Consider the following 17,691-nt stretch of genomic DNA (forward strand, 5'->3'; position numbering starts at 1 on the left):
ATTGTAAAAAAACAAAAAACTAGAAATTAAGTTTAATGACCAAGTATTAAGAGTTCAATGAACAAAAGACGACATATTGCTATAATGAGTATTATGCACCAAGGAAGAGCAATGTTGTGGGCTGGGCATGCTGGTTATGTGTTTATAGTTCTAGTTACTAGGGATGCTGAGAGCTAGGAAAATCTCTTGAGCTCAGCAGTTTGAGATAAGCCTGGGCAATACAGTGAGATGCTATCTTAAACAAAACAAAACAAATCCAAGGAATAATGCTAGAAAAAAGTTTAAAATTTTATTTTTTTAAAGATTTATATATATGTATGTTTTGTCTGCATGTATGACTGTGTAACATGGGCATGCCTGTACACTACGTGTGTGCCTGGTGTCCAGGAAGACCAGAAGAGGGTATTAGATGTCCTGGAACTGGAGTTACAGATAGTTCTGAGACACAACACGGCTGCTGAGAATCAAACCTGGTTCCTCTGTAAGAGCAAATAGTGCTCTTAAGCTCTCAGCCATCTCTCCAGACCCTAAAAATTGTTTAAAAACTTCAAAACACAAGGACATCTAGCACAAGAAGGTCTTTAGGACTTTAAACAGATCTGATCAGAAAATATCTTCACTGTACCATTTTATATTTGTCTAAAGAATAAGAAACGGAACTCTATAAACTGTAACAGTGCCACATCATGTCATGTTATTAGGTCATGTTATTAGGACAACACAGATTTTTTTTTCAGTAGAATTCTTACAGGCCAGCCCAGGATGCTATGGCATACTTCAAGTACTGGAAGAGATTAGCTGCCAATTGAGAATATTAGTTCCAGCAGAGCTATTATTAAGAAATTAAGGCAAAAGACAAGCCTCAAAAAAAAAAAAAAAATACGCAGGGACACCCTCGAGGAGTGAAAGACAGATCACCACCATCAGGAAAAGATAAAGTGCAAAACTCAGAAAAGACAAAACCAAACAGAGAAAGCAATCCCATCTTATACAACAACTGAAGAGAAAAGGACGAAGGATAATCAAAACGATGAAGGGCTGAGCATATTCAGTAGCAGAGCACCCACTTAGCATGTACTTGGCCCTGGGTCCAAGATCCTCAGCCCCAAATAAACTATGAGAAGAAAATTAACTAATGATAGGAATATGCCTTTGTTAAAAGTAACCTTATAAATGAATTCTCCAATTAAAAGATACAATTGCTGAATGTATATATCCAACAATATGGGGCCTTCATCAGTAACGACACACACAGAATGAGGTGACAGGCTGGATAAGGCAGTCCACGCAAACAGAACCAAGAGCAGACAGATACAGAGATACTTGTACCTGAAAACAGACTGAGAAGAAATCAGAAATTAATACAACTGTACAGAACTAAACAATAGAGATGGAGCCAGTACTAGAGCACTTGAAGAAGGAAAAAAATTTAAAACCCCTTAAAACAAGTGAAAATAACAATATAACAAAACTTATAGGACACAGCACAAGCAGTACTAAGAATTTTCTATCAATAATTACATACAGCGAAGAACAGAGTATCAAATAATGTAATGGTGTACCTTCATGACCCATACAAGCAAACCCAAACCCAAAACAAAATTAATACAACAAAAAGAAACAGCAAAGATTGGAGACGATAATACAAAAGGTCAAAGGAATGAAGAAGTGAGGAGGGAGATGAGAATCTGGATGTGAGTGTGTGGGTAGAGGGCAGTCACAGAACAACCTTGGGTGTGGGTCCTTGCCTTCTACCTTGTTTAGGACTACTTGTTTGCAGCTATGTACTCCAAGATAGATGGCTAGTGAGTTTCTGGGGATTTTCCAGGCTCTACCTCCCATTTTACTACAGGAGTACTAAGATTAACAGAAGTGTACCACTGCCCATGAGCTTATAAGGGGCTTCTAGAGAATTAAATTCAAATAAATTCACACTTGTTCATTTGTTTACTTTTCTCCTTCAAATATAAAATCGACCAAACTTTTCTAAAGGGGAGGGGGGCAGAAGAGTGAAACTGCCTCACAAACTAAGTAAACAGGGCCAGGGAGGTAGCTTAGTGGGAAGAACTTAAGTTCAATATCGAAAACTCATTAATAAAAGGGAGTGAGGGAGGGAATTAGCAAAGCAGGTCTGGTGGTGCACATCTTTAATTCCAGCACTGTGATCTCTGTGAGTTTGAAATCAGCCTGGTATACAAAGTGAGACTCACAGTAGCAAACACTCATAATCCCAGCACCGGGAAGGTGGAGACAGGACAATCTCTGAGGCCTACTTGCTGAGTTTCAAACCAACAGGAGACCCTGTCTCCAAAAAAGAGTTAATGGTGCCTGAGGAACAGCATCTGAGTTTGTCCTCTGGTCTCCACATATATACTTGCAAACATATAAAGTGCACGCACACACAAATAAGAAAGCAAACAAAATACATCACATCAGAACAAAGTATAAAAACATCCTTCTCTGTAAATCTGATAAAATCCAACACTGCTTCCTAATAAAAGCCTGCTCAATTATGGAGAAAGCTCATATATCAACACAATAAAGGCTATATAAGATAGGACCATACCAACATTATGCTGAGAGGGGAAATGCTGGAAGTGTTTCCTCTATGTTTGTTGATGTTCACTTCTACTACTTAATCAATATAGGATTTCTGGAAATTTTAATCAAGGAAATTAAAAGGTAATAATAAAAGTATTACTAATAGGGAAGAGAGAAAGGCATTAACTTGTTTATAGATGATGATTCTCTACAAAGGAAAGTCTAAAAACTCCAGCAAAAGATTATTAGAATTAAAAAATAAATTGGGTAAAATTTGCAATATTTAAAAAAGTCATCATGCAGGTGTTGGAGAGAGTTAACTTGGTAAAGTGCTTGCCTTGTATACATCAGAGCCTGAGTTTATTCCCTAGCATTCATGATAAAAAAAAATTAAAGTGCCAGAAATTGTGTAGATGCTTATAATGTAGTGGTGGGGAGGCAGCAAGAAGCCTTGGCCAGTCAGTCAGAAAAGCTTTCATGGAGGAAAAAAAATCAAAGAAAATAAAACAAAACAACTATAAGGCAGATGGTGCCAAAGGAATGACAGCTGAGGTGGTTCTTTGGCCTCTTGTACACAAGCACCTCCATGTACTCATTTACAAAAACCAGTAGTGTCTCACAGAGGAGCCCTAGCAGGCCAGAAACTTGTTATATAGACAAGGTTGGCCTTGAATTCACAGAAATCTGTCTTCCCCTGCCTTTTGAGTAATAGAATTAAAGGTGTGTGCCACCACATCAGGACTTAGGACTGTTTATATATATATATCTCTGAAAAAGATACAATGAAAGCAGCACAATTCATAAGAGCTATAAAGCAAACTGAATGTTTCAACTCTATCCATTTTTAAAAAAAAATCACAAAAACAAACCAAAGAATAAATTTAACAAAGGAAGCCACAGACTTCTCAAATGAATTTTTTTCTATGTTCATATACTGAGAATTAATACTGCTAATGTTTGGGGGTTGGAGGGGTGGCTCACTGGTTGAGAGTGTACTGTTGCTGTAGAGCACCAGAGTGCAGTTCCCAGGACTCACATGGGCAGCTCACAATCTCTTGTAACTCCAGTCCAGGGCATCCAACACCACCTATCCAGCTTCCATGGGAACATGTACTTACGTGTTGCACATATACAAATATTGTTAATACCCACACTATCCAAAGCAACTTGTAGGTTTGCAATCCCTTTGAAACAAAACAAGGGGGAAAAATGTCATGGAAGCACAGAAGACCTCAAACAGCCAAAAAGAATATAGAAAACAGGAACAAAACTGTAGGCACCACAGTACCTGAGTTCAAACAGCACTAAACAACAGTAAACTGAAAATGTTGGTATAATGTAGCATAAGAACAGATACGTAGATCACAGAAGAGACAATGACTGAAAAAAATCCACACATCTATAGTCAACAAGATTCCCAACAAGATGCTGAAACCACTTGAGAAAGGACAGTCCTTTAATAAACATTGCCAGGAAAACAGATATGCATATCTCTAACCTTGCACAAGAGACCAGAGACCTGAATCTCCATAACTACTAGAAAAATTTCAGAGGACACACTTCAATGCCAAACATATGCAGTGTCTGAATAAAAACCAAGCAATAAAATGCCAACAACAGGAACAGAAATAACAAACTAAAAGCTTCTATACAATAAACAAAATAAAGTGAAGACAATACGAAAAATTCCAACTATTCACCCGACATAAGATTAATATCTATAATATATAAGAAACTCAGAAACAGTAAGAAAAGCCTCATGTAGTCCCATTGGAAAAAAATTGGCAAATGGCCTGGGGTGTGTGGGTGGTGCATGCCTTTAATCCCAGTACTCAGGAGGCAGAGGCAGGTGGATCTCTGTGAATTCTAGGCCAGCCTGGTCTCCAAAGGGAGTTCCATGACAGCCAGGACTGTTTTACACAGAGAAAACTCTGTCTTGAACACCCTTTCCCCCATAGGCAAATGATCAGAACACATTCCAAAGGTAGAAATATAATGATCAATAAACGTAATCTTAAAATGTCTATCACAATAACTCAATAAATCAAAATTGTGATGAGATATCATCATAGCCATCTAGGAAATCAACTGTCAAAAAGACAGACAAACTAAAAAACACAAAAGGCTGACAGGGAAATTACACTCTCACACTCTATAGGTGAGTCGTAATTAGAAGAACCATTATGGAAGACAGTATGGAAGCTCCTCAAAGAGCCGAGAACAGTTGGGTGTGCTGGTGCTCTTTTATCTCAGTACTTGTGTGTATCACAATTCAAAGCCAGTCCTGGCTACATAGCAACATCCTGTCTAAAACAAAAGAAAATGAAAGAATCTAAAAACAGATCTGTATAAGTGAGTGACCCTATTCCTTGGGATACATGAATCATTGCATTTTAACATGTTTAGTGGGACATTATGAGGGTACCCACCAATGAATGAATAAAGACAAAATATAGTATATGCACAAAATTCAGCATTATCCAGTCATAAAGAAGGCTAAAACTTGTCCATCGAAGCAAGATGGATGGAACTGAATTACCTTAAGTAGACAAAGCAGATACAGAAAGTATTCTCTCACTTATGGAGAAGCTAAGAAAAAGCCAATTTGGGGCAGCAGGGACAGTTCAACAGGCAGAGTACACATAAGATCCAAGTTGGATTACCCAAACCACCATATAAAGGTAATGGTACAGACACATACATACAGAAACTGAGATTTCAGGGTTTTATTGGCTAGCCAGTCTAACCGAAATGGTGAATTCTAGGTTCATTGAGATACTCTTGTTTCAAAAATTAAAGTGTAAAGCAACAGAGGGTAATTAAAGTTGGATTCTAGCTTCCATAGGGACACCCACAGGTGAATGCACCCTCATACCCGTGGCAGAAATATGAACACACACAGTCAATCTGAACACAAAATGGCAATTACAAGAGGTTAGGCAGAGTATTGATGGAGATATATAAAGGTTGGACTTGATGGGTGTGCAATGTACGCAAGTGATAACCGGACACGGAATACCATTAATATAGTCTATAAAAAGTACACATGACTGAATACTGAGATCCAGGTTAATCAATTATGACATATTATTATAAGGGAGCACTATGCACTCATTCAAAATACAAAAGAAAATCCAACAGTATTCCAAGATGTTTCAGATTATATAACAAGTTTTTAAAATTCACAAAATATACTTTTAAGTTTAAAAAAATTTATAGTACACACATTGTATAAGGCAAAAAAAGAAAGTTTAATTAGTATCAGGAAAATCAACTGTTTATTTAAAAATAAACTGTTACTTTGTATGGCTGAGGTATTGGTTGTAAATTTTGGGGCCAGTATTGTTTATTTTCAGAAACAGAACATAGTGAATTAATGAAATTAGGCGAATATGACAGAATCTTTAAAAGTGACTTCAATCCCATTCATATTCTAGTAAACCACTTCCCTGACTATCCTCCTCTACCCTGCCACAGAATGAGACCACTTCTGTCCTAACAACCAAAAGAACAGACTCTTGTCAATTTTTCTGCAACCAACTATTCTAGCACTCTAATACTGTTATTTAAACACAGACCAAAGGGGGAAAGTGGCAGGACAACTTAACAGTTCTGAAACTCCGTGATGCTGACTCCTTGAAAGACATGATTATGGAATCTTCCCTTAAAAATCCACATGAACCTATTCTTCCTCAAATTATTTTTATTTCTCAATTTAACCACTTCCCAGTCTAAAAAGATGTTATCTGCAATAACAGAGTTAAAAGACCTCTAAAGTAGCAGCTTCCTTTCTCTGGTTTTCACAAAGTCCAATGCTTCATTTGCTTCTTTTCAAGTATTTGTATGTGAAGATGTAACTTTAACACATATTTCTACACTAGCATCTGGTTTATGTGTGACTAACAGTCCTGTAGGCCAAGGGAAAAACTGACACCGTTTTCTTTCTTTTGTATGTCTTCCATAACATTAGTCTACAGCCTGAGTTCTCAGACTCAATCTACAGCCTATTCAGACACTAGAAAGGTAAGAAAATTCACAAGTACAGCCAAGAAGCTACAGCAAATACTTCCTTTGGTTAGTTATTTAAAGTAAAACAAAGCTAGAGCAAAATTCCCCAGATAAGAAGACTTCTAATCAATCCAACAGCCAAGCAGCAATGTTTTTAAAAATTGTATGTTTATCTTAACTTTCACACAGAGACCAAAAATTAAATATATTTTAATGAAAATCAAGGATCCATGAATTAGTCTGAAATATACTCACCGAAAGGTAGTTATTAACATCCACTCCATCAGTTATAGTTTGGCGCTCTCCTTTATAGTTAATTTTCCGAAACCTTCGTCGAGACTGTCTGGCAGGAATTTCTCTTTGTAAAATACTATCTTCATTATCTTTGGAATTCTCTACCTGAAATACATGTTCACATTCCTGATTAAATAACCAATTTTTCCATCTTACTGACAGTCTATGAAGTCTTAACAGGCTCATAAGGAAGCTTCATTTACTTCTGCCAAGAAAGTGCCTGAAGAAACAGTCTGCACAAGGCAATGTTCTGAGTTGAAAAAGATTAAAGATCATGTTTTTATAAAGAACCAGAGACCACAGTTTCCTGTCTTGAGCACATAGACACATATCCGCTAAGTAAAGGCTCTTACCCAGAAACGAAGGCTGCTAACTACACCTACACATTTAATAATTATAACTTGGATGTTAGTTTAATTACAAACTGCCTGATTATGCACTTATTTTACTTAGCAAACAATCACAGCTATCATTTTAGTGAACTAGTGAAAAGCAAAACAAAACTACTCTTATTCTTGGATAGAAATACTTTGGTGTTCATTTTAATGCGTGACAACAGAATAAGGATGGAACTAAAAACCGAGAGAGAAACTAACAGTTATGGAGATGGCTTCCAATGGACACGCACATATATGTGTCACTCTACACCACTACTTCTAAGTATTACCATCTCTAGAGAAAAACAAAATGAAACCCCCAAGGACTGTTACCTTTCCAGCTCACAGAGGGACCCTTACTAAAGTTGAGCTGGCAGGACTATCTATTTGCAAAACCTGTAATGTTGACACAAGACTGTTATCCAATCACAGAGTATATTATTACTGCAAAAGCCCACAATATTTTAAAAAGATTTAGTTTTCACTTATGTGCATGTGTGTATATGTCTGTGTGAGTCAATACCACATATGTGAAGATGCCTAAGGAGGCCAGAAGAGGACAATGAATTCCCTGGAGCTGGAGTTAGGGGTGGTTGTGAGTTGCTCTATGTGGGTGCTGGGAACTGAACCAGAGTCCTCTTCAATAGCATTCTCTTCAGGCCCCCAAACTTAAATCTTCCTACAGATGTACACTGGTAAGTTCTAAATTACATTTTATACTAACTTAATACTCCAGAAACGATTTCAGTTTTTTCTATTACTTTCCCTGCTAATGTCATCTCTCTCTGCTAGCACAAAATATGTTCTAGGCACTGAATTAAACAGGTCAGCCAACAATCAATTTCCAGCTCCCATGCTCATCTTCCAAAGTTCAGAGCTATTTCTCAGGAAGTCAGTTCTGTTTGAACATGTTCTCTCCCAACACCCTTTCTTTCAACACTGTCATTACCATCCTGTATTTGACTTTTAATCACTTCAGCCTTAGAATACATCAGTAGGGATCCTGCTGCTTTATACAAGTTCTCCAATCTTGTACTGTAGTCAGATAAACTATCAAGATAAATCATTGTGTTAAGTCTCCTAATTTGATAATGGACTGCTAATGTTTACCCTATCAATTCAAATTTAAAAAATTCATTTCATGTGTATGGATGTTTTGCCTGAATGAATGTCTGTGTACTACACATACGCAGAGAAGAGAGCACTAGATGCCCTGGAACTGGAGTTACAGATTGTTGTAAGCTGCCATGTGGATGCTGGGCATTGAACTTGGGTCCTCTAAAGAGCAGCTACTGCTCTTTACCAGAGTCACCTCTGTAGCCAAGATAAATTTAAATTCTTACACCTAATATTCAAAGCCATGTATACCTCCATCTCCCCTAAACTATTTAATTTTTTTCAAGACAGGGTCTTGTTCTGTTATCTGTAGCTGGCCTTGAACTTGCAATATTCCTCACTTGGACATGTGCCAGTCTACATACCCCCAAGATACTCTTATAACTTCATCTTAAACAAAAATGACCTCGGAAAACCTACTGACCCCTCGCCCTCTACACTCCTCAATAAATCATCTCACATAAAAGCTCTATAGGCATGTACAATTTTCTGAGGATTTTCTTCAGAGATGTTATCTAACATTTCTGTTCTGTTTCAGCTATGAGAAGTTCAAACTGAGGAGCAGCCATGTTAGTGTGAGCACTAATGTTTTTTAAATAATTTATACTCTTCTACTAAGTAACTTTACTAAGATGACTTCCTTACTATGTATTATCCTTCCCATTTTACTGTCACATGCTAGCAACCATGAAAGACAGATCTTAAAAGCCATTCTTCTAGATAGTTACATGTAGAATCCTGCCTAAAAGCCTATTTCTTCCCTGCTAACATGTTGGTCTACTACACCTATGACTGTCTGATTGTCAATCTGAATAGATTAAGACTCACACAGGGTGCCAGGCGGTGGTGGCGCATGCCTTTAATCCCAGTACTCAGGAGGCAGAGCCAGGTGAATCTCTGTGAGTTTAAGGCCAGCCTGGTCTACAAAGTTCCAGGACAGCCAGGGTGGTTACACTGTCTCAAAAAAAAAAACCAAAAACAACAACAACAAAAGGAATCACACAGAGGGCTAAAAAAAAGTTGAGTATATCCACAGACAATGAGAGATTAATCCACTGCTGCCTAAGAACACGGCAATATTACTGGGAGGTGGTAGGACTTAGAAAGGAGGTAGGGTCTAGTTGGAGGAAGTGGGTCATGAGGGTGTGCCCTTTTGGTTGTATTTCTTTGGCCTCTTCTTTATTCTTCTTTCTTTGCTTAGATTCTAATATCGAAGTACATGTGCCTACTTAGTTCAGACTTTTTTTCTGTTTATGGAGGCAAGATCTCATTAAATAGCCTGAACTGGTTTTGAACTCTTGATATTCTTCCTTGGGTCTCCTGAGTGCTGGGATTAGAGGTGTGCATCTCCATGTCAGGCTCAGCTCTGGTAATTTTAAACAGGAATTAAACTTACAGGGAAATAGCATCAAAAAAAAAGCCCAAATGGCATTTCTAAGGGAGCAGGATGGGAGGAAGGATATGAAAAAGATAATTTACTGAAGAACAGAAGCACTGAGAGGGAAGAAAAACAAAACCAATGGGAAAACACGATTACCTTTAAGGGCACATCCGAGCCTATCAGTGATAACAATGAATACAAACGGACATTTTTCCAAGTAAAAAATAAACCTCAAACTAAATACAGAAATAAGGAAACAGATTAAGGCTCATAAAATCTTGAATGTAGAAGAAATTAAAATTACAGGCTGATGTCTCACTAAGAAAACAGAAGCCTAAACTTGATTTCAAATTTGATTATTAATTACCCACCGTATTCCTATAACCTACGGGCAAAGGCCAGCCTAAGGCAGGAAGCCTTATTTTGGCTCACACTGGAGCACACAGTCTATCTATCAAGGGAAGGAAATGAGGAGGGCAGGAGAGTGAGGAGCTGCCACACCGCATCCACAGCCAGGAAAGACGATGGATGCTGCTGCTCAGCCCCTTTCTCCTTTTAGTCAGGCCTGGACCTGAGATATGAGTTGGTGCTGCCCATATTTAAGATTTGTCTGCCCACCTCAGTTAACTTAATCTAGAAAATTCCTCAAAGAAATAACCAGAAGTTTCTTTCTTCTAAACCTCATAGGCTGATGATTAGCATTAACTATAACAGGTTCAGACTGTGGAAAACATGTTTAACCAATAGCTTATGTTGAATTTTCTTTTAGAACATAAGGGAAGTTTAAAGTTTAGAAAAATTTAGGTGAGTGAATTGTATTAAAAGACCAAAGAAGGAAAAGGTATAAATCACTGTAAGAAATATTTCAAAAACTTCTGATAAATCTCAGTATTTTGACAAAATTCTTAACACTATTAGAAATTACAGTCTTATACATATATCTGTTCTATATATGCTATAAGCTATTAATTCCCAGAGGCACAAATCTAATTAGTGGGAAAATACTATTTATTTAAAATAACCTCAGTTCTGTATCAATTATATTTGTGGGGTTTATAATTCTGATCTTACATAAATGCCTAGGTAAAGAAATAACAAGGTAAGACTTCTCAACCCCACCTCTCAGCTCTTCCACTGTGCTGATCAACTTTAGCTGGTCACATGCCACCTTTATTATGATCTAGCATGATCCCTCCTCAGCAGAGTCATCTGTGCTCTCAATTCCATCTTGACAACACAATGACTTTCTGCTTCTTTTCTGCCTCCTCACCTTCATCTCCCCTTGCTTGTTCTTTTCAAAATTTTTAGGCTTTCTAGTAGAGAATATACTTTTTGTTTTATCTGCATCACCTGTCCACTTTCCAGACTTGAAGAAAATGCTGACTACTGTCAGGGCTGAAGGCATTTTGCTCCTCAAAAGCTGTTCCCTGACACTCAATGGCAATAAGGGTATCACAACTTGAGCAAGAGGAGGAGGAAAGAGCAGTATGCTGCCACGTGTGACCCGCACCCTGTCACAATGACCCCAGGCAAAGGCGCAGTCAGGTCGAACAAGAAGGGGTCTATCTCTGTAGCAGTCTTCCACACTGCTTTTCATGGGCTCACTTCGGGCTCTGTGGTCAGAGCTGGCAGTGATCATTAAGTTACTCTTTCCTGCTACTACAGTCTGGCTTTCTCTCTTTAACAAACACAGAATGAAGGCAAATCCCCTACAAATAGAGCGATCCACAATTTTTGCCTTATTTCAATAGAACTCTCCTCCCCATCACAATTCATGGCTGTCTGCATTAAGATTCCCAATGAACACACAGGAGTTCACAGAGTAGAGATCTGTTATGAGGACAGTACTGCTAGCCACTGTGTTTGATAAGGTTCCTCACAAAGCTGAACCAAGTAGCTAAAAACCAAAAACATCTTATGCTGTGGGTGATTGATTGATAAATAAAACGCTGATTGGCCAGTAGTCAGGCAAGAAGTATAGGCGGGACAAAGAGGGAGGAGAATTCTGGGTGTGGAAGGCTGAGGAGAAGCATGACATAAGATACCGGTAAGTCACGAGACACGTGGCAAAGTACAGATTTATAGAAATGGGTTAATTTAAGATATTAGAACAGATAGCAAGAAGCCTGCCACGGCCATACAGTTTATAAGTAATATAAGGGTCTGAGTGATTATTTTATAAGTGGGTTGCGGGACTGCGGGGGCTGGGTGGGACCCAGAGAGAAACTCTCCAGCTACAATATTACTAAATGAGAGTTCCATTGACAGTATTTCAAATAATTTGCAATCAGGCAGAGGGAAGAGGAGATACAATTTGGAATCTCTAATTCCCAACTTTCTGTGTGGAGAAGCCTATGGATGCCCAAAAAAGGCAATGTGGCTACAACTGCTCAGTCTTAACTTCTTCACAAAATCTATTTTTTTCATTAATTTTAAATTCACACAGCAATTACACTTATTTATGGGGCATATAACATATGTACTTGCTGTGTATTTATCATTTTATTTACTGAAACACTGGTCCTAAGAGGCAGATGAAGCCTCACTGTTATGGCTAATATTTTTATTTCAACCTTAAGCTATTACATGTATTTCTTGTATTTATTTCTCTGAAATGTGTACTCTTTAATAAGAGTGGCTTACTGGTACTTTACATCCTGCTCCTCACCTCCGCGGCTGGCAGTGTCTCTCTCCTCAGCCTTCCACTTCTCAGAATTCTCCTCCCTCTTTGTCCCGCCTATTGATAATAATTTCGACTGTATATAGTCTTGTATTAGGTTAGAACTTTCTTTTTTTTTTTTTTTTTTTAAAGATGTATTTATTTATTATGTATACAGTATTCTGCCTACACACCAGAAGAGGGCACCAGATCAAATTACAGATGGTTGTGAGCCACCATGTGGTTGCTGGGAATTGAACTCAGGACCTCGGGAAGAACTGCCAGTGCTCTTAACCTCTGAGCCATCTCTCCAGCCCCTAGAACTTTCTTATTTAGACAAAAGAAGGAGATGTAGTGGGTAGCTGTTCCAGCTTTGACCTGGAAGTGCCATCCCATTGAGGCTTCAGTAACTGTCACGTCTACAAGACGGAGTCAAGAGAGGACCCCTGAAGACCCAATATCCGGATGGGCCGGCTCTCTTGGTTCCTGGATCCTAGATGCTGGAGGTAGACAGAGCAGAATTCTCCAGAGAACACCGCTGGACTACGCTTTACCTTTCCCAGACACTGTTACCTATCCCTTCACTTGTAAGTTACCCCTCAAAATAAACCTCCCTTTTAACTACGTGGAGTTGCCTTAATATTTAAACCAATAATAGGCACTAATCTTAATTTTTCCCTATCAATTCAATTTCCCTACTGTAATATATATATATATATATATATATATATATATATATATATATATATATATATATATATATATATATGCATATACGCTATGCTGGTAAAAATCTGCCATATTTTAGCATCAGAAATTAAGGAATGTTCCCTTCATAAATAATTTCTAGGGACAGACATGTCCCTAATATTCTGTATGATATATGAAGGTATCATTATAACTATAAATTTTTATTTGGATTCCTAAATATCCTAGGTTTGACCAATGGGAGTGTTTTTGATCTGGCTCCTGGGTTATTTTAAATTCTCTTAAATGCTTCTTTTACCTTGTTGTCTGGTAATAAAAAGTATCTTGTTTCTTAAGAGGAAGATGGATAAAGAGATATGGAAAAAAATTCATTGGTATTTTAAAAATGTACATGTAATATATGTATACATTAAAATTCTAGCCAATAATTTTCCTCATTATAAAATATATATTTGTGCCAGGCAGTGGTGGCACATGCCTTTAATCTTAGCACTCAGGAGGCTGAGGCAGGTGGATCTCTGTGAGTTTGAGAACAGCATGGTCTACAGAGCGAGTTCCAGGACAGCCAGGGCTGTTACACAGAGAAACTCTATCTCAAAAAAGCAAAAATCAAACCCAAAAAATCAACCAACCAACCAACCAAAAACCAAACCAAAAAAACAAAGCAAACAAAAAACAAAAACACCAAAAAATCCTATTCTACACACACACACACACACACACACACACACACACACACACACACACACTCACTCACTCACTCACTCACTCTGTATGTTGGTATTCTGGCTAATAATACCTGTTTCCTCACACTAGCCCTTTTTCTACTTGTCCTCTCTTTTTTTTGAGACAAGATCTTAAGTAACTCATGCTGCCTCCAATTCATTATATAGTTTTGAACTCATGATCATCCTGCCACCACCTGGTCAAGTGCTAGAATTATAAGTATGAATTATCGTGCTTGGCTTATAATTAATTATGTTATAGGCAAACAATTCTTATTTTTATTAACATTTTCTTACAGTATTTAGCACACACTCATGCATGCACACCAGCCATACCAAGTGCGGAGATCAGGGAACAGCTTTGGGAACACAGTTGTCAGACTTGGTGGCAAGCACTTTTACCTGTTGAACGTAACATCCCACCAGCCCAATGCTCCAAAACTTTTATGAGTAAACTAATAGACACATGATAATGTAAGCCAACAAATTCTAACTCTTAGTAAAAGGACATAGTAAAATGACAGAATAAACTATGAGCTTAAGCTTTAAGCAGAAATCTGTATGGAGAAATGAACTCTGATATGTACATATGTGTTAGACAGGTTGAGATGCATTTTACCGAGGGGCCCTAAAGGAGCTAGGCACAATCAGCAGCCAGAGCTTGGTTTAGATCCTAAACATTTTCTGAAACAACAAAAAAATCCTACCAAACTCCAGTTACAGAAAAGGGTAACAATTCCAGGTTTAGAGCAGCTAATATGAGACTGCAGCATAAAATGATTTTTTAATTCTTGTTTACACAGATACGCTATACAGCTTCTATGTACAATAAGAATTAAAGCACACTGAATGTAAGACACTACAATTCTAGCACCATTACTTCCCGTATAAAAACGTATAAAAAAAGGGAAACATACCAAACTAAGAAACTCTCTTTCAGCCTGAATGATATTCTTATCATATCCTTTAATAAATACCTTTAAAGAAGAAATTTTCACATCCTACTGAGGATTCCAAATATCCAATGCTTAAAGTAAAAATAAAACAAAAGTCCATGCCTCAGACAAAACTGAATGCAAGGAATATTGACTGAACACGTACTAACTACATAAACAGCCCTTTGCAATACACTAAATGCCCCTTTATCTGTCATTGTTCTTTTAGAGTTCTAGTTAGCTACTGTCACCAAAAGTGATTACAGAGTAAGAGGTTGAAAGTGACCACACTTTTACAACAGTGAATTGTTACAGTTACTCTATTTTATTAGTAGCTATCTTTAATACCCTCTTGTATCTACTTTGTAAATTAATCTTCATCAAAGGTATGTCTATACAGTAAAAGAAGAAAAAAAGACAGTATATAGATGGTTTGGTGCTATGAGCTATTTTATGCATCTACTCAGGAACTTAGAACATACTGTCCTGAAGCCAAGGGTGGAATATTAGACGTGGGAGATACAAACTAAAATATTTTTCTTTTCTTCTAGGAGCTTAAGTTACTTGGAGGAAGGGAGAACAACTTAGACATCAATCTGAACAGCACCATGAAATGGCAAACTGGTTTAGCTTCAAGCGTTTACAAAAATGCTTCATTAAGAGTCAAACTCAGCTGGGTGTGGTGCACGCCTTTAATCCCAGCACTGTGAAAGCAAGAAATAGCAGGATCTCTGCCAGCCTGGTCTACATAACAAATCTGAAGCCAGCCAGAGCTATACAGTGAGACCTCATCTCAAAACCACCACCAGAAATAAAACAAACAAGAAATCAGCCTCACTTTACAACACTTCTCATCAATCAGAAGACATGCCATCTTACAGGAGATGCTGGTAGAACAAGAGTTCATTTAGTGAATGTTATTTTCTAGAGCGTTCTTCTCAGAATAAGGTAAAAAGGACTTGTGTTCTTCGAGTGTTTTTCCTTTAAAGTCATTTTGGAGGTGAAGAGATGGCTCAGTGGTTAAGCACTTCTGGGTTTTGTTCCCAGAACCATATGGTAGCTCACAACAACCTGTACCTACAGTTCTAGGGCATCCAATACCCTCTTCTTACTTCTGTGAACACTGCACACATGTGGTTCACTTATACACATGCAGAAAAAATAATCATATACATAAATATAAATAAATCTTTTAAAAAGCCAGATTTTCTAAAGTTATAGCAGGCCTCTTATGGAAAAAAAATATTCTTTAAACACAAACCTAAATGAAAGATCATCTTAAATTATTAAAGGGCCCAAGTATTAGATCCAAACCATTCTTACTTGGGTCTATTTTGTGTGTGCCTTTATTTTTCTCCAGGTCTTTCCCTCAAACCATTCCAAGTTTACTGACTACATCAATGACAAAGGAGAAAACACTGAAAAAAAAAAAAAAAAAGATGGTCCTTTAAGGACATCCTCACACACAGACACACACACACACACACACACAGACCCCAAAAGCCTCTATTTTAATTTTCTGGTGGAACAGGTAAAGGAAATTACCAAATTTGGCACATGTTACCTCTATTACCATGTTGTACATTATTTCAAGGATCAAGGAGTTTTAGAGATAAGAATGCATAAAGCTGGTACATGGTTTTGATGCTACTTAAACATTGCCATGGGTCATGGAAAGGGAACTGCCTTGGATATTTAAAGCCTACCACATTTAGGGATGAAACTGAAGCATAGCAAAAAAACAATTCAGTGTCTTACCACAATCATTTCTGAAGGTTCTAATACAAGACAATCACATCCTCTTTTTCCTCCAAACTGCTTACCAAAACTACAAAAACAGAAAAACAATTTCTTTAGCAGAAGTTATAATGTATTTCAAAATGGGAAAAAAATAAACAAAAACTCTGAGACATTAACCAAGAAATTCTAATCTTGAGATTTTCTAACAAAACAAAAATAAGACACACGAGAGTTCCTGTTAATTGCTCAAATATAACAAATCTCAACATAATTATGTATAAAAATTTTTCTAAAATTCCTTTCTTTACTTTGTCCTCTTAATTGTTTATGAAAGATATTTGCCTAATCTCAAATTCTAAAAACTTAACCAAGACTAAATTAAAATAAAACCACTTAAGATGTGATATTATATGTTTTATATAAGTTTTATAACTTTACATTAGAAAACAGTCATGGAAACAAAAAAATTTTTAGCAAATAAGGAAATGCAGATAGACAAAATTATTAATTTTTAGAAAAGTGTTGCTAGCCACCAGCTATTTCTAAAAAAAAAAAAAAAAAACCTTAAGCAAGGCCATACTAAGAGAAGTACTCCATATGCTTCATCTGAGAAAGATTTCTAATCAAATCAAAACTAGAAATAAAACTAAGCTTTTAAAAAGATAAAGTATCTTTTAAGAAAAAAACTAGAAAACAACAAAAAGAACTTTGTCAAACCCATGAGATACAAAAGTTAATTGTACAGAGTATACTTAAACTCGAGAACAATCTAACACACCAGTACCACGATCAACTGTAAAAATATGTAGGTAATGGGGCTGCAGAGACTGCTCACTGGTTAAAAGCACATTTTGCTCCTGGAGAGAAGCTGGGTTTGGTTCCCGGCACCCACATGGTGGTTCACAACCTTCTGTAACTCCGGTATTAGGGGATTTGACACCTTCTTGTGGCCTCCACTGGTACAAGCACACACATGGATATACATGTAGACAAAATGCTCATACACATGAAATGAAAAATATATATCTAAAGTAAAATACTGCTTCTATAGTAAGTAACTAAATGGGGAGGGGAAAGATACTAATAATTAAAAAAAAAGGAAGTTAATCAAAATAAATACAAAGTCATTTATAAGGAAAATTATACAACTTTATCAACGAACTGGAATCAGGGCTTAAATGTACAGTAACAAGAAGCAAATACTTTT

The 17,691-nt window shown here is 37.1% G+C and overlaps 1 protein-coding gene across 13 annotated transcripts in view; it reads right to left on the minus strand.

Moving 5' to 3' along the window:
- Rapgef6 (Rap guanine nucleotide exchange factor 6) overlaps positions 1-17,691 on the minus strand; it is a 186,915-nt gene that overhangs the window by 118,242 nt on the left and 50,982 nt on the right. For 10 of the 13 annotated variants that reach the window (XM_052757753.1, XM_052757739.1, XM_052757743.1 and 7 more), the window contains exons 5-6: positions 16,503-16,572; positions 6,805-6,948 (exon numbers count right to left, since the gene is read on the minus strand). In XM_052757753.1, coding sequence (XP_052613713.1) covers positions 6,805-6,948; positions 16,503-16,572 — 214 coding nt within the window. The remainder of the gene's footprint in view (positions 1-6,804; positions 6,949-16,502; positions 16,573-17,691) is intronic. The other 3 variants (XM_052757746.1, XM_052757748.1, XM_052757747.1) reach the window with 1 other exon arrangement.

This window comes from Peromyscus californicus, unplaced genomic scaffold (assembly GCF_007827085.1).
Source record: "Peromyscus californicus insignis strain IS unplaced genomic scaffold, ASM782708v3 Scaffold_3__1_contigs__length_106647218, whole genome shotgun sequence".
In the NCBI taxonomy this organism is placed as follows: Eukaryota; Metazoa; Chordata; class Mammalia; order Rodentia; family Cricetidae; genus Peromyscus; species Peromyscus californicus.